Source organism: Poecilia latipinna, unplaced genomic scaffold (genome assembly GCF_001443285.1).
Source record: "Poecilia latipinna isolate Pla-1442-1.1 unplaced genomic scaffold, P_latipinna-1.0 Scaffold1747, whole genome shotgun sequence".
In the NCBI taxonomy this organism is placed as follows: domain Eukaryota; kingdom Metazoa; phylum Chordata; class Actinopteri; order Cyprinodontiformes; family Poeciliidae; genus Poecilia; species Poecilia latipinna.
Window position 1 is genome coordinate 83034 of NW_015114363.1, and position 17647 is coordinate 100680.

The 17647-nt window shown below is 39.1% G+C and overlaps 3 protein-coding genes across 3 annotated transcripts in view; 2 read left to right on the forward strand and 1 right to left on the reverse strand.

Moving 5' to 3' along the window:
- The window catches only part of gas7b (growth arrest-specific 7b), a 69985-nt gene that overhangs the window by 51960 nt on the left and 378 nt on the right, over positions 1-17647 (reverse strand). The window contains exon 2 of the mRNA XM_015060826.1: positions 5148-5573. Within this exon, the coding sequence (XP_014916312.1) occupies positions 5148-5327 (180 nt within the window). The 5' untranslated portion in view covers positions 5328-5573. The remainder of the gene's footprint in view (positions 1-5147; positions 5574-17647) is intronic.
- On the forward strand, positions 8798-12618 carry rsph1 (radial spoke head component 1). Its single transcript, XM_015060830.1, has 7 exons — positions 8798-8946; positions 9180-9293; positions 9385-9490; positions 10352-10442; positions 11134-11269; positions 11543-11614; positions 12444-12618. Exons 1-7 carry the CDS (start codon positions 8896-8898, stop codon positions 12558-12560), a joined length of 687 nt encoding a protein of 228 aa, XP_014916316.1. The 5' UTR covers positions 8798-8895; the 3' UTR covers positions 12561-12618.
- Positions 13002-17376, forward strand: adprm (ADP-ribose/CDP-alcohol diphosphatase, manganese-dependent). Its single transcript, XM_015060829.1, has 3 exons — positions 13002-13769; positions 15038-15157; positions 16277-17376. Exons 1-3 carry the CDS (start codon positions 13205-13207, stop codon positions 16561-16563), a joined length of 972 nt encoding a protein of 323 aa, XP_014916315.1. The 5' UTR covers positions 13002-13204; the 3' UTR covers positions 16564-17376.

Below are 17647 nucleotides of genomic sequence, written 5' to 3' on the forward strand. Positions count from 1 at the left end.
TGGGTAGCTTTATTCAGGCATGGGAAACAAAACTTATATTATGTTAATTTAAAACATCAGTAAAAAAAAAAAAAAGTAATGATAATTACATGTCAACCAGTTGATTGAGAAGAAAATTACTTTCTGTGCTACGATCACAACCAAAAATGTGCGGAATTTGAAATGCATTACTTAACTCATTGTAGCAATGAGTTTTGGTAGCAAGTAGCATTCCTGACAATGGATAAAACAATGGATGAATGGGTCAATTGCCTTACAGGTTTAGCCCTTAAAAGTCTTTTTAGAATGAAGGCCATCACAATTTTTTTAGTTGTTTTAGCATACTGCTGTCACTGGCTGGACCTGCTTCACCTATTAGCACTTACTATGGTGGAACAGCAACTACATCTGGTTGAGTGTACTGTGCCCAAGGCAGTTTGTAAGCAGATCAAGTCTTTGTTTCACCTTACAAACATTCGACTTTTCATGCCATGACCAACCCTTTACTTGATCTAAAATATGTTCACCTAGACAATAGGGCACTATTTTCCCACCTAGACACTGGGAAAATATTCTTACAGCGCTTCAATTAAGTTCAACTTTATTGCTATGATTGGGATGGATTTGTCAAGGTGCCAAAAAAAAAAAAAAAGAGTAATTCTTAAGAAACTTCTGTCTATACAGACTTAACACACTTTGTTGTGTTATAAGATAGGTTAAATATGCTCTAGTGAAAACACATCAGACACTGGTAGTGATTTAAGGGTCACCGAAGCAGATTAACATGAAGACAAAACACAGTTATAGGACATCACTCCTGAGGCCGACACACAAACAACAACACGGTTAGAGAGAGGCTTGAAATAGTCCTGACAGGTCCAATCACCGCAGGGAGGCTGGCAAATTACCTGCAGCCGAGCAGGTTGACTGAGTGATTAAATAAAGAGTGTGTGTCTGCTGATAAAAGCGCTCTCTGTGTTTTGGACGAAACCTTCAGGAAGTTATTAGGCATAAAAACATAAGTCATCATTACTGTTTCAACTCATTTCGGGGTTTTTTTTTTTTTTCCTTCTTCCTCATTAGATGAGCTGTGGACCATAATAAGCAAAGCTCTGGAATGAATCACTGTCATATGGCTCTGGATGCTTGGTGTCACCGTCTCCTTAGAAACATAACATCCCCCTGTCCTCCTTCTGACCCTGCTGGTCACACCGAGTTTCATTTCAGGCCTCTTATCAAATAAAAAAAAAAAAGCAAACAAGATCCATGAACTTTGTATCCCTCCTCTGAAATTATATTTTAAAGATTATAAGATTCTGTTCACATTTGTTAATCTCTTTGCTAATTACTTTTAAAAAAAATACACTGCATGGAAAGATAATTTGTGCAGCATGTTTGCCAGATTATGTGATCAACGTAATTTGTTTCTGAACTTTTTCCACCATCAATATTCAGTTTCAACGCTTTTCATTTCGGATCCACACCTGCCATCATGTGTATCCTTCAGCTAGAGCAACAGTTAGCAAATAGGCTACAAAGATCGAAATGATTTCAGTTTACAAAAGGTATAAGTCAGGAGGAGGGGACAAGAAAACACCACCACAATATAAACATGATGAAAGTAGGCTACTAGTTACTACTACACCAATACTGGATTGAAACAATTTATTACTAAGCAAACATCCAGTGTATTAATATCAAATCACTTGAGCTTGAACCCAATATTAAACAATATTATAGTATTATTCAAGCTCTTCATTACACTGGCAATTAAATGGACAATGGTTTGTTTTGCTTGGAACAATGAAGTTGGTTGTATGAAACCACAAACCTGAAAGTTGACAACTGACACATCACACACGCCCTCCTCTCCCCTCCGCTGGGTGTCCCAGCCATGCCAGCCTTCATCTGTGCGAGTGACGCACATCAAGCCAACGATCAACTGTAATTGTGAAAGTACTACAGAAACCTGAAGCAGCAGTGGGGATGAGAAACAAAAATACCCCGCCACGGGGAAAAGCGGAAGTGGCTTTTGGTTCCACCATTAGTCATTTCTCTGTGCCATCCTGCAGTTTCCACAACACGGAACTTTTAGACGCACTCCAGTCCGCGAAACTTTTCAACTAACATTGAAATTTATCTCATTTTGATCCACCGAAGTCGCTCTCATTCACCACTGCCCCGGTAAAAAGCAGCTGATATCAATCGTTTTCCCTGCTTTGTCCTGTTCACTTCAAACAGAAAGTAGAGCAGGAAACCGCTGAGGTAGAGGTGAGGTTAAGGTTTGCAGTGACAGAACTGTAAACGTCCAGCCTGGCTGGGCTGCATGACTGGACTTTTCATTTGACTCGAATAAAAAACAAAAAAAAGTGAAGAAAGTGTGTGATAAGTTCATCACAGACTGAGATATGTGCAACAGTGTGTTAGACTGGCTGTAGATAAAAGAAAACAATATAATACTGTGGCTGCAGAAGAGTAGATTTCTACCATAAAAAACAAAAACACATTTTCTATATTTCTAGATTAATTTCACACAGTTAGTGGGGGAAATAAAAGACGTACATTTGTAAAAAAAAAAAAAAATAAGGTTCATTTTCCACAATTAAAAGGAATGAAATGTAAAAATTTAGGGTGTTAGCCCTAACACTCCCTCATATGTTTGCATGAATGAATCAAGGTTAGGGATGTATGCTTGAATGGATAAAGGCGGATAATCTCATTATTGCTTCATAATTGCAGGACAGTTTTTTTTTTCTTTGTTTAATTAGTGTTAATTAAAATTAATCAAAATTGGAACGGGAAGGTCAGGCTTCGAAGGAAGAAAAAAAAAAGAATTTGGCATCATAAGAAAAGTCTAATCAGTGCATCTTTACAAGTAAGAGTTGGTCATAATTTAGCACTAAATTTGAAGATGGATCTAGCTTCCCTCTATAACTCTACTTGCTCGTTACTGTCATTATACGAGCCCCAGATGTCTTCCATTTGCAGCTTTTGTAAACTAAGAGGGAGACTTCAGAAGGGTCTGGGTCGAATGGCTTAGACCAACAAATATTGCTTTTTTTTTTTTTTTTTTTTACTCCAACTTGGACATGCCAGAGCTCCAGCCTGACCACAAAGAGAGACACGCAATGCCATGAAAGAAAAGTTACCAAGAAAGGCATTCAAAACACTCCCAGTCAGATGCACATGTGAAACGACGACGGGAGCATTTATTGTCAACACGTCGAGTATGGAGTCCATTTCCTCTAATACCAGGGGCTCATAAGGAACCACTTCAATATGTTCTGTGAAGCTTTTTTTTTTTTTCCCTTTCTTCCCCAATGACAAGTGCACAGATAATCAGTCAAATTCAGAAATGATCAGAGAGAGAACAGAGAACTAGCTCCAAACTTCAAAGCATCAGTCCAGTCCCAGATGAGTTCAAGCTGATCCTGCACAGGTCGGGGAATGCCGTGTATCTTAACACTTTAGGGAAGACCCTCTCTGCCCCCGTCCCATTTGGCTCCATTCAGCAAATGATAAGATAAGGATTTTGTTTTGTCTGCATACGAGCGAGCCCAGGAGAACGGGTTTTGTGTGGAGCGCTTCCCAGTCAGGCTGGGGAATGTGATAAAGTTATAGCAAACTGTCAGAGTGAAGGGTGGCGTCACTGGCTCCTCCACTGTTATAATCCAAAACAAAAAAACAAATCCAAAGTACACACAAGGTGGCCAGCAGTGGTGACCTTGAGGGGGGCCCAGGGGGGGCTATGGCTCCACTGTTAAATTTGTGGTTTTAACGCAGATTAAGTAGGGGACCTGACAAATTTTAATAAGTAAAATCATAAGTAAATGTATTTATTTATTTATGTTATGTAGTAATTTTTTGTCACAACAAATTTTAATGGACAATAAATTGTCCCAGAAGTTATTGCGATAAATAATAATATTGTTTTGTTGAGGTCATTTTCAAGTTAATATACTGCTAAAATCATCACGATAATAATAATAAAAGAACAGAAATAACAAGATGAGTTATGAAGTCATGCAAATGAAAATTATTGAGCTTGTTTTCATTTATCACGTGACTTATTGATTTATTGCTTACTGTGACAGACCTGCTTGCCATAACCAGCAATGGAGAGCAGTGCATCACACGTTTACAATTTTCTGACTGCAGACAGAACGGCTGTATCTTCAGAAGCGAAAGCTCGCCATCACAAATTTCGTTTTTTGGTACTTCTTGTAAGAAAGTGTTTCTACGTCCGTTACGGCTGCAGGAATTATGATTTTCTTCCCAATTCTTTCGAAACACAGAGCAACACCACACTTTTAACCACTGACTGCAAGTAAGGACAGCGGGTATAGAAGGACAGACGAACAGAAGGACAAAGGGACCTTCTACAGACAGAAGAATGTATGCAAGGAAGGAAACAAAATGTAAACAGTGGAATATTGAGTGCCATATCCACACTTGGAAAGTTCTGAAATCCAATGTTAGAATTTTCCAGACTACATCTTTGATGGTAAAGTTCAAACACACTGTTAAAAATAAAAGCCTCCCAACGTTACATGTGATGAAAATTCAGAAAAAAAAAATCCAGTTCTTCAAACTGTCTTCAAGGAACTGAACAAATTATTTCAATGGAATAACATTTCCCTATATTCTTCTATTTCACTTACTTGTATGTCATTTTTTGCCCCTTATAGCCAGGTTTTAATATCCCTTTCATCCTATGTGAAAAATAATAAATAAAGCTTCTAAAATGTTGCTGTGGCTTTTTGGTTTGGGGTTTTACTACTCCAGGATTGGAAGTAGCCCCCCTCTCCCTTCTTCCCTCGGTTGCAGCAGATCCCCACAAACCTTCCTGGGGGATCAGATCGGGTGTGAGGGGTGGGGACAGCAGGGGTTATTGGGGGGCATTCAGAGAGAGAGAAAAGACCTGAGCACATCCCTGGAATGTGTTTGGAATGAGGAAGTGGCCTAGCCTGCAGATTGTTGGAAAGGTTGGAGTTAATTTGATAAAAGAGAGAGAGAGAGAGAGAGAGAGAGAGACCACGGGAAAACAATTTACCAGCGCTTCAGTCTGTGAGACAAGTTTTTGTGTCGCTGGATTTGCAATACTGAGCTCGTTTTCATTAATAAGAAAAGCACAAATGAAACAAATTAAAAAAGATAAAAGTGCTTACCTCCAGAACCTGCACATAACTAGAGGGGAACCATCCCCTGGCTCCATCTTTCTCCCCTTCCCACCATCCTCCGGGCAGAGCCTGGGTCACCTTAATAATCTCCCCGGCCTCGAAACTCAGTCCCTGCTGGTGCTGCTCCCCGCTGAACGGGTACAAAGTTTTGCAGAACGAGCCCGACATCTCCGGAGCAAAACTTCCCACTTAAACAGCGGTGCTGTGGCCAGTGATGAACTCTCTCCACCCCTCCAGGTTCGCTCCGAAGAACACAAACTTAAATGTTCAGAAAGACGTGCGGGTGGCTACGCTATCCAATGATGTCCTCGACATGTGAGTGAAGCTGGTGGGAAGAAGGTGAGCAGGGTTTTCTCCTCCAGCTGCTCCTGTCAGAACGCCCCTCGATTATCGCTCTGTTGTCCAGCTGCCAGTCTGCCAGCCCCGTTAAGACTCGCGCGCGCCGCTGTGAAGCTGCCGGTAGCGTGAAAGCAAACGACCGGAAGTTAGCGTGGCTTGCTTTCAAAATAAAATCTGCAATTGTTTCGTAGACTGAAACAGCGAAGTAACCAACTATGTTTGCCAACGTAGTCGTAGAGTAATATCCATATCTGACCTGACCAAATTTAACCGTTCTTCGCCTTTTTTCTGAAGACAGTGTCCTCTTTCAGGTGTATAGATACCTATACATCTGAAAACGATTGAGAAAAAAGATGTGTATTTCTATTCAGTCCAGGTTACCCCAATACCCCCTAAATCAAACCCAACAGACAAGTAAATAAAAAAAATGTCAAGAGAAGCTCAGGTTATAAAATAGTGACTAAACCTTTGAATATTTAATGATTCACTGTTCCATCCATTATTCGAAAACTGGAAGTGCTTGGCCATGCTCCTAAATTGGCAGGCTGCCTGGCAGAATCAGTAAGAAGAGAAACCAACAGCCCCATGGTAACTCTGGACATCAGAATCTGTCCTCAATTACTAGTCACACATCCAAGAAATCCAACATTCATGGGATAGATGCAATAAGTAATGAAAGTACTTTCAAAAGAGCCATGTAAATTTATGTTTGTAGTTTGCTACAACTCGAGTGGACACAGGCTAAATCTCAAACAAGCTTCTTGAGTCAGATAAGAGAAAAAATGAACTTTTTGGACTCAGTGTAAAATGTAGCGACATCATTCTCCGGGTCACTTTTCTTCATTGTGGACAGTAAAACCAATATTCTGTCCTTCTGGAAAGGAGGAATTACGAAAATACCAAATGTCTTGTTTCATCGAACTTCAATGATCCAATCCAATAAACAACACCAAACAAGAGTCAGTAGCAGAAAAAGCTGTTTCATGTTCGCAGAAATGATTTGACAAGTTTTTCATGGGCTCTCTGCTACTCAACCCACAAATGCATTGACCTAAGAAAAATACATCCTGGTAAATGTCCTTTTAATGATGCAGAAATAGCCTTTTACTGTTCACAAAGGACTACCTTATGGCTGACCTAGGTTATATTGCCAGATTTTATTTTGGAAGATGTAACAGGAAATTGTATGGTAAGCTGGATGGTCTACATGTCCAACTCAATAGACAGTTTTTAACAGAACTCTTATCCAAACCCACTTCTGACTTATTTGAATATTTGATTCAATGTATGTACATATTTGTTTTTCTGTATTGCACATTTTGCTGCATATTTACTTCAGTAAAAAAATGAAGGGACTTACCAGTGTCTTATATGGTAAAATGTGAAATATGTGGTAAAAAGGGGAGATTATCAATCAATCAAGTTTATTCGTATTGCACATTTCACCAACAAGGCAGTTCAAAGTTAGCCATTGGGACCCCAACTCTGACCTGATATATATAAATGGCTTATGAGAACCTATGCATAACACCAATTAGGTTTCATTATATGTCCAGTGATATTCCAGATGCTTGCACAAAATGCTTATTGGTAAAAAGGAACTCTTCTCCATTGTCTGTGGGTGTGTCTTAAAATACAGAAATCTTTGAAGGATGTTATCGGGTGTCTATCTGAATTGTTTAATGTAAAAGTCCCTTTAGAGATTAAACTCACTGTACTTGGACTATACCCAATGGGATTTAAACAATCGTAGAAGACTAAGTTGATAGACTATGGACTTCTTCAAGCCAGGAGATCTATTGGAATCTACTGGAAAAACTAACATAAATCGACAACTTTGAGAACCTCTGGGAGCCATATATAAACGTCATAGGGACTGAAGGCGGAGCTTATTAATAGGTGTCCTGAAGGGTTTTGTATATTTTTGGAACTAAACATGATGTATGCAAGTTTGAATGGTGGGTGTGTGAGTGAATGTTAGAGTGTATAAGTGGAAGTTTGTTGATTGTAAGTTCGTTGTGTCTTAAAAGAGAAAATTCTATAAAATATATGGGAAACTCTCTCAACTCCCCCGCTTCCCTCCCCCAAATAAAAAAAAAAACCAAAACAAACAAACAAAAAAAAAAAACTATGACCTGATAAAAAAGACTGGTTCTGTTCTTGGGAACTCTGGTGACTCTTGTGCAAGGAATGATTTTTCATAAAATGAAGAACATTGCAGACTACACTGAGCATCCTCTTCATGAAGCTGTCATATAACAACAATGTGTCTTCAGTCAGAAACTTCTTCAGTTATGCTGTAGTACAGACTGCTGCAGGTGATCCATCCTGCCCACAGCCATCAGTATCTAATAACTCTTTGAAGAACCTAATAATATGAGTTACAACAACATTGATTTTCCATTTGGATTAAGAAAGTACTTTTGAACTGACTTGAGTTATGTTAAGAGTCATTGCCTGCCTCTGTAAAAACAGACATTTAGCATGAAAAGTCAACAAGTGTGTCTTCAAGTTCCTCATTTGTGTTGTTCCTCCGTACCACTGTGTGACACATCGCATTTATTTTTAGTCATAAAATAACACACTGGCATATGACGCACAGAGTCAACCATCTGGAGTTATTTTTTTTCTTTAATATTATTATTTGTGATGAATGAGCAAAACCTCTGCTGACACAAGGAACAGAAGGTACTCAGAAGCTTGAGTTCTGCTTCAAGCAAGCAGAGCTGATAACAAGATGAAGCTATCAGCTTGACTGCAGTCACCTGAATATTAAAAATGTTAAAGGTAGTTAATTTAAAGTCAGCTCTTCACAGGAAACTGAAGATAACTTAAGTAGAGATAAAATCGTTTAAAAAGGCTCTCTGCTGCAGCCTACTGGTGAGAGAGCAAAAGTGCAGATTGTGAAGGAAGGGAAATTTCATATTTTCGTGATAGAAATTAGTCAGTAGACTCGCACTAAATCCACATTAATATTGTGAGGTTCATTGTTAACATGGGAACTCAAACACAAGGTGCCTTTCCCTGGTGAACAGCTGGAACTTGTTATTCTGATGGGTGAGAAAAGCGTGTGAGAGGAAGGGTGCACCCTGGTCAGGTCATCACTGAGCATATCTATTAAAGAAAAATACTCGGAAATGTTTTTCCTTTCCTTCCTTTCCTACTAAACCCACAATTCCTACTTTTACCGAATATTATCCGTGAAAAAAATGGTAAATAAGATGGAGAAGACAGGGCTGTGTAGATAGTCACGTGCGACTGTTGGTTGTCATGACAACGGCAAACTAACAACAAAAAAAACAAACAAACAAAAAAAACCTCCGTTTTTTAAAGCTAGGTTTCAAGCCTTTCCATCTCCTCTCAGACTAAATAGCTAATTTTGAAGACATTCACAATAATGTCGGATGAAAGCTCTGAGGAATTCGAGGACGACCACAATAAACTCGGGGTGAGATAAAGCAATTTGTGTGTTTACTTTGTAGCTGTAAGTTAAAATAAAAGGCTAACTAGCATAGAGTGTACAGACTGAAATTCGACTGTTGCCTTGGCTTTCCCTATGTTATTTTGTGTGTGTGTGTGTGTGTGTGTGTGTGTGTGTGTGTGTGTGTGTGTGTGTGTGCGTGCGTGCGTGCGTGCGTGCGTGCGTGCGTGCGTGCTTGCGCGTGTGTCCGACTGGTGCAGGAATATGACGGGGGGAGAAATGAAATAGGGGAGAGACACGGATTCGGGAAGGCTCTTCTACCCAATGGTGACATCTACCAAGGAACCTATGAGAACGGAAAGCGGCACGGAAGCGTGGGTTGTATATGGATATTGTTGGGGGAAACGGGGGCATTAAAGTGTCATGTGTTGTTTCTGGAAGCTTTTTGACAGTTTTATCCAACAGGGGACATACCGCTTCAGGAACGGGGCAAGGTATGTTGGAGATTATGTCCAGAACAAGAAACATGGGCAGGGAACGTTCTACTATCCTGATGGATCCAAATACGAAGGTAAGGCCTACCTGCTTTTAGAACAGGGGTTGCGATGAACAATGTTACAAAGGAGAACAAGACAAAATAAATTAATAAAAAAATAAAAAATACAAAAAACCCGCCACTTTAACTTTTAAAATCTATCTTAAACGAACAAAGTAGGTATGTGGTGTGCAAGATAAAATTAAATAACTAATTGAGTTGTATCATGAGGAAAAAAATCAAAGACATTATAACTATACCCTTCTTGAAGTTAGAAATGTACTGCTATGTAGATTTTTGGACCATTTTCCTTGATGGAAAATCAATAGACAAAATCTTTAGGAAAAGTTTGAATGATTATAATTTTTTTTTTTGTTCTGCTCTTAAAATATAAACTATCTTTGAAAAGTACCATATAATATCAGATTTAAATGTTGTGGTTTGCAACAGGTATATATATATTTATGGGGATAAACTTATATTTAAACATCACAATACAAAGAAATTTTGTCAAATGGAAATTCACCTTGGAGTTTTTTTTAGTTCCTATACCATTGAACAAATCCTAGAAGTTGCTTTATAAAACAACTTAGGTGTATACTATAGGTGTATACAGATAGCCCCAAAACTGATCACGTTTTTCTGACTTAAAGTAATAATACTGTTTTGGAGTAGCCCAACATTTATTTCTGTTAAACTGGTCTTTTGGTTATACGCCATATGACTGCAAGACAGCAACAGTCATGTGGATTTGTGAAAAATGATTGCAGTTTTTCTCCAATCCACAGATCTTATATTTACTTATATACTAGGTCATATTTGTCATGGGACACTTCTATCCTTAGAAAGGGCTTCGTGACATCATACAGTGACTGATGGCTGTCTTTTACCTAACAGGAACTTGGGTAGAAGACCAGAGAGAAGGCTATGGTGTTTACACCTACCCCAATGGAGACACTTACGATGGAGAATGGCTGCAGCATATGAGGTATATTTATGCACTCAGTAACCATAACATTATGATTGCCTACCAATGAAGTATTGGCCCTCCTTTTGCTGTGCAAACAGCGCTGCCCCAGTGAGGCTTATAGACTCCTTTAGACCACTCAATCTCTGCATTGGTATCTGGAACCTAGAGGCTACAAGGAGATCCCATAAGTCCTGCAAAACTGGGGAAACACTGCACTACATTTTCAGTGGTATTCTACTCCTGTTCTAATGTTCTCGCATCTTGCGACATGACTGCTAACACTGTAGGTGCGATACGTTGGACTCTTAAATACGGATATGCAAAGAAGAAGGCGAACAGAAACCCAGAAGTGTGGGGACGCTAATCCAAAAATGAGAGAATGGTCAACAAAAACGAATATTCTTCCTTGGAAAACGTTGCCATTCTGTAGAAAGTATACAAAGTGTGAAAGAAGCACTCTTTTCACTTGCATTCCAATGTTAAAATCAGCCAAAATTTACACAGTGTAAAACTAGCTTAATGTGCTGGCCAGCTGCATCGTGGATCAGCCTAATTTCTCCAGCACATTCTACTGATGCCATTTGTAAAAGGATGACCCACTGTTTGGGTAATTTTATTTAACCAAGTTTCAACCCTACAAAGTTGTGAGTTTGGATGAGTGACAATGAACTTGAAACCTCTAAAGTCAGTGGTGTTGTGTGATTTCCAGACATGGTCAGGGCACTTACCTCTACAAGGACACCGGTGCAAAGTACAAGGGCACATGGGAGAACGGCAATATGAATTCATCTGGGCAATACATCTACGCTAACCACAGATACGAGGGCAACTTCGTCAAGAACTGTGTAAGTTTGGATTCACAAACTGATCAGCCAGTTTCATGTTTCATATGCTTGCATGGTAGACTGAGTATGTTTTTAATGGTGCAGAGATATACACAGTAGTGCAGCGGTGACCTAATGTTTCGTTTTAGAAGTATGAAATCACAGTCCAATTTACAATAGAGGAACCAATATTCTTACTTTAACTGGTGGTTTATCCTGGGTAGATAGTGTTGACTGGTGACATAATTTGATAAATTAGGCGTCTTTGCCGATTTATGGAATCTTGTTATGCAGCCTCAAGGACTTGGAAAGTACGTCTTTGACATTGGCTGTGAGCAACATGGAGAATACCTCAAACCAGATCAGGTAAATCAACACTTATTTTTAACCTATGGAAATCAATGAAATATATCAGTACTATAGACATAATAAATGTTTTTCTACATTTTAAAAAATTCATTGACATCAACACAATCCCCCTGCATTTATCTATCAATGAAAGCACATGTTGAGTTTATTGGCTGCTGCTAATGTTGTAAAAATGAATGAATGCACACACAGACACACTGCCACCTGACACAACATTGACTGTGCCAACTCTAAACCTTCAGCCCACGGGCTCTAAATCCCTTCTGCTGATCTAAACCTTCAGCCCATGGGCTGAAGGTTTATATCAGAAGGATGAAAATATTTTCTCTGGGAAGTCAGAGGCCATGGAGAAGGTGCTGCTTCTTCTTGAGTCAATCCTGTGACTTCTGTCTGTAGCATAGATGATTCAGCCACATCGATGGGTTGCATGCTGGGGATCTTTTGAAACCTTTTCCAACCTTGGAATCCCTTAGAGCATATTTAGTGCTTGATATTTTTCCAACTTACTCATTTTGCTCCAAATAGTATATTTTGCTTCATGACACTCTTGTGATTTGTTCCATACACACTAATCAGGTATAACATTACAACCACTTTAATATCTCTTCAACATGGCTCCTGAATGTGGGTGGCACACATGACACTTCCAGTATACCATTTTGGTGTTATAATTTTGTCTCCAAAACTGCAGCTCTTATTTACACCATTGAGAATGTGGTCATAATTTTCTGCCTGATTTATATGTGTGAAATAAGTTGCTGCAATATCTTACGGATCATTTTCTAGCATTTCTTCTTGATTGGTCTGTGTCTCCCTCTGTTTGTAGGATCAACCTGAGGAAACAATAGCCTCTGATGGTGGCCCCAAGTGGTCTCCTGAGTGTATTACTAGCCTGTCAACAGTCGTTCCCCCTACAAAGGAAAATGAAGAAGGACAGCAGTAATCACATTTCCGAAATTGCCATTTTGCAGCAGAAACATACTTTACCAAAAAAAAAACAAACAAAAAAAAAAACCTTGTAGAACTAATTCAATATTCAGAAATAAAAAGTTTGAATGAAAACTAAAAACTGTATTTATTTTTTTTACAATACTGGAAGTAAATCTATTAAACTTATTAAATCTATTAAACTTATTAAACTTTTATGGGTTAGTAATACCGTTTTACAATGAAATTAAATTATTAGTTTACATGACAACGCTAATAAATAGTGTTGTAACCGAGGCATTTCAACTGTCAAAAGCGACAAAGTGTTCCAAAATTATTGTATTTTGGATTTAATGGCGGAGTAGTGAATTTTTCTGGAGATATTTTTCGTATTTTGGTACCTTGGTGTTCATATATGCATTTCCATGGGTATGTGGCTTTTATTTTGAACGATTGCGGCACCGGAAGTAGTTTTATTGTGCCTTACTGTAGTATACCGTAAAGCCTGGGCGTTAAGTGTGTGCTAACGGTGTCATAACATGGGATTGATCCGAAAACTGAACGGCATGTAAAGGTAATCCAGGAAGCTGGGTCTCGGGTCAGTGTCGTCGCTCCCTCGGTGGACACAGGAGTCCCGCTCTTTGGCAGAGAAACTCTGGTATGGACCTCTGTCCACAACAACCGGCGCCGCTGTTTACATTCGGCGTAATCGCTGACATTCAGTACGCTGACATTGATGACGGATTCAATTTCTCCCGGACAAGGAAGCGGTACTACCGGAGCAGCCTGAAGCTGCTGCAGAACGCCTTGGAAAGTTGGTCCGACTCGGCTGTCAAGCCCGATTTCATCCTCCAGCTCGGGGACGTGATCGACGGCTTCAACAAGCCCAACGGCGCCTCGCAGCGAGCGCTGGACACGGTGATGCGGGAGTTCGCCTCCTGCCCCGTCAAGGTGCACCACGTGTGGGGCAACCATGAGTTTTATAACTTTAGCAGGAGCCAGCTGATGGGGTCGCCACTGGACAGCAGCCTGAACGCGGACTGGAGACCGAAGCAGAGTGACATCTATGCCTACAAGTTTAGCCCGTTCCCCGGGTTTGTATTTGTTGTTCTGGATGCCTATGACGTGAGCCTGCTGGGTATACCGGAGTCCAGTGAACGGTATAACAAGGCCATGAATCTGATTAAGCTGCACAACAACAACGAGGACCTCAACTGTCCGCCAGGTATATAGAAAAATATAATGTACATTTTGGACAAATGTACATTAAAAGTGAAAGCAAGACTGTTATCTTTCTTTACAAAACTATTTTAAGCTGAACTTTTTTCACATTAGCGGCGTTTGCATTAACCATAGAACTGCGCAAATTGAAATTACGAAAAATAAATTTGCTTAATGGAAACATGCAAATATGAAAGAAAAAAAACTACCTTTTTTTCGAGGTGGTGTTTCAAGGATGTCGAAATAGATGTACTTGCAAAACTGTCGGAAACACTTTTTTCGCGCCACATGAATCACGTGATCAACTTCCGGATGTTACTACTGGTGAAAACCATGAAGAAGACGACATGAAATAGTTGGAGGAGGATGTTTTTTGTTTGTTTGTTTGTTTGTTTGTTTCTTGACACTGTGCAGCTGGCTCCACTGGAGCTTTCACAGCATCAAACTTGTGTGTCATTTCAGCGTGTTGAATCCATAGGGCTTCTGTAAAATCGCTGACTACAGCATCCCCAAAACGCCTCATAGTAGACGCTCCCAAGTATACGGAAGTAAAGCGGCTTGTTGCTCCTACACCTGATGGCGTTAGCATTAGAGCAATGGCTGAATTATGGATATATCTCATTTAACCATTTACATCCATCGCTGCCATTATTTTTAATGACTTATTGCGTAAACAGGCTTATTCACGTGTGATTTTAATTTAATTTCTTAATTCAAAGGAAACACCGCAATTGCGAAATTGTGCTTTTTCGACATTAGCAGAATATCGACAAGGACTTGCGCATATCTGTAATGGAAACGCAGCTATTGTCACATTACAACGACCAACTGCAATATTTTAGATTTTTTTTTTTATTTGACAGACTCACACAAAGTTGTGTATAATTATGGCGTGGAAGAAAAAAAAAAGATGGCTGATGGATAGTTCCATCCATCTTGACAAAAACCTGTTCCACAGCATTATGCAGCCACCACCATGTTTCGTTGTTATTTTGGTGTACAGGCTGATGTGCGGTGTTAGCTTTCCTCCACCCACAGCATTTCGCGATAGAGGTTAAAGTTAAATTTTTATCTCTGCTAGCAGGACATTCTTACGCATGTTTGCTATATGCTCTACATTTCACCATTTTCCTTCTGTGCTACTTTGTGTGGTATAAAATCCTCAGAAGGTTGTGGTTGTAACGTAGCAAAATGAAAAAAACATTAAAAAGATATCAAATCAGCCTAGCCAAGTGATTCGTGGACTTCAACATTTGCTGTGCCTTTTCGCAGAGTTGCAGTGCCACAGTCGGTTTACGATGTTCAACGGCGGGTTCAGCCAGGAACAGCTGGACTGGCTGGACTTGGTGCTGTCTGTGGCGGATGAGAAACAAGAAAAAGTTACTCTTGTCAGTAAGTGAAACCTGTTTCTAAGCGACTCACACGTTCTTCTCTTAACTAACAAGCCACTGAGAAGCTAGGGCTTATGTAGCCAGAGGTTATGGTAGTTTTATTGTCACTTTACAGTTTCGCTTATTGTTGGCTTAATTTGAACCAGGCTTCAGTGATATTAGTGTAAAGTTGCATATAAGTAGAGATTAAATGGATAGTTTATAAGATAAATTATTTAGAGATCATTCTAGATAACAGTTCCCATTTGTCACATTGCTCAGAAATATGGAGAAATTCAAATAAAAATCACATTTTGACATATAAGCCAAATTACTAAATACGCTGTTTTTGCTTATGAATAAAGTCAGTTATTGTGAACTGATAAACATTTTATCAAAGCAATACTTTTCAACACTTAGTATATATAAAAATGTTGGAAGTACTGTAAAAAGTATTGAACAAAAGTCTTCCTTCTGGAATTCAGAAATTATTTAAATTAACAGAGAGTAAATATAATTTGCGAGGTTTGTTAATATTTGAACATGCTAAAGAGAAAAGTCAAGTAAAATCTACAGGTTTTTCAGTTAGCATGAATAAATACTTGAATAGTGATTACATTTTTTGTGAGATTCTTTAACAGAGCCTTAAAATGTAAAATGATAAAAGTTTGTATGTGTTGTGGAAACATGTATGCATGTAATGTGACTATGTGTTGCAATACATTCATATTTAAATATAAATGTGTTTATGCGTACTTATGTATATGGACATTAGGGTTATCTTTCATTACTGTAGGTTGCTGAGTTTATGAATAGGTAACCCACCTATTCATAAACTCAGCAATGTATATTCCTATTTTGTTTTGTTTTCTTTCTCTTTTTTTCCCTTTTTTTGTAATGCTGCTAATTTACCAAAAAATAAAATGAATCTGGGATTTGTGCCATCTGGCTACTAAGAAATTAACATTTTGACTGGGGCACCTTCCCCATTTATTTATTTATTTAAAAAATAACTTTTAAAAGTCTTTTTTCCTCAGGCAGATTAAAAGGCAGCTAAAATACGGTCAGCTAAAAGTCACGGAAGACAGAACCAAGTAGCAGGTGATTCCAGATGCTTTATATCTCTTGTGTCTTTACTTAGGTCACATTCCAGTGCACTCCGGTACCACGGATTATGTCTGCCTCGCGTGGAACCAAGAGGAACTCCTGGCCATCATTCGCTCCCACAGCTGCGTGGTGTGTTATATGGCTGGCCACGCCCACGACGGCGGCTACTGCCTGGACACAGGCGCGCACCACCTGACGCTGGACGGGGTGATCGAGACCCGACCCGACAGCGACGCCTACGCCACGGTCTCCGTCTACCCGGACAGGATGGAGCTGACGGGGAGCGGCAGGGTCATGGACCGGGTGTTTCTGTTTTCCTGATGACTCGGCCTATATGGGAGGAACTGTGACGTCATTAAAATGTTCCGCACATTTTCTGACGGATTTTCTGGGTCACTTTAATTGACGAGATGTACGTCTCATAGCGGAAGACCGACAAATGAAGTGGAAAAGACGCAGTGTCTCCCAAAATGTCTTGTACTTGAATTTGAATCGAAAATAATTATGTTTGGACATTTATTTATATAGGAATATTTTTAAGAAATTCATGATGGTTGCTGCTGTTGGTTTGTATCCCACTTTACAGAACTGAGGTTCTACTAATGAGTTGTTATTCACTGACTTAAACTCAGATCTCTTCGAATTTACTCTGGAAATCCATGACTATAATAATAAACAAAAAACATTTATATAATAAGTGTTCAGTTGAATGGAGGCAGTGTGTGATGCATTCTCTTGAATTTGCTTGCATAACTTTTTTTATATGAGTGGGAGGTTGAGGTGTGCATCAACAGTGTGTTTATGTATTTTGTATTTCCTTTCTTTGCATTTATGGGTGTAAAAAGAGTGACCTTTTAAATGTAACTTTAAAACATGTATTAATTCACTTTAAGTGGTGGGCTTCAGTAATTTGATGGAGGTAAAAAAATTCACACTACTATGTTTGCAGTTTATTACAAGTATGTATTAGAGTAACTCAAATAACTTTTGCTAAGAAATTTACATTTAAAAAACTATGTATGTTATTTTCACATTTTAGAAGGAAACCTGCAGAGCTTCTACATACTCAAAGGTTATAAATAGTTTTTCCAGAACTTCTAAGTGGCAAAATGAATTGTTTTGGGGTATATATTGGGGGGGGGGGGAAGTTAACCCCCAACTTTTTTTCTTTGTGTGCCATAATGTGCATTTGGAAATAAAAGGAAAATGCTGGGTGTTGTTTTACATAAAGTTAACCCAAACAGACTGATTTAGCGCAGATTTACCACTTGTCGTGACACATCCACCCAGAGAAGACCAAAAGACTCCTGTCTGATAACCCATGCAAGTCTACTCTTGCATTTTGGAGGTCATGATTCGACTTGCACAGTCTTTTTAAATGCTGACAACCCAACATTAAAAAGAC

Coding starts and splice junctions, on each gene's coding strand:
- rsph1 (XM_015060830.1), top strand. CDS start 8,896: ATGTCGGATGAAAGCTCTGAGGAATTCGAGGACGACCACAATAAACTC. Junction 8,947..9,179: donor ACGACCACAATAAACTCGGG/GTGAGATAAAGC, acceptor CGACTGGTGCAG/GAATATGACGGGGGGAGAAA. Junction 11,615..12,443: donor AATACCTCAAACCAGATCAG/GTAAATCAACAC, acceptor CTCTGTTTGTAG/GATCAACCTGAGGAAACAAT.
- adprm (XM_015060829.1), top strand. CDS start 13,205: ATGGACCTCTGTCCACAACAACCGGCGCCGCTGTTTACATTCGGCGTA. Junction 13,770..15,037: donor GGACCTCAACTGTCCGCCAG/GTATATAGAAAA, acceptor GCCTTTTCGCAG/AGTTGCAGTGCCACAGTCGG. Junction 15,158..16,276: donor AGAAAAAGTTACTCTTGTCA/GTAAGTGAAACC, acceptor GTCTTTACTTAG/GTCACATTCCAGTGCACTCC.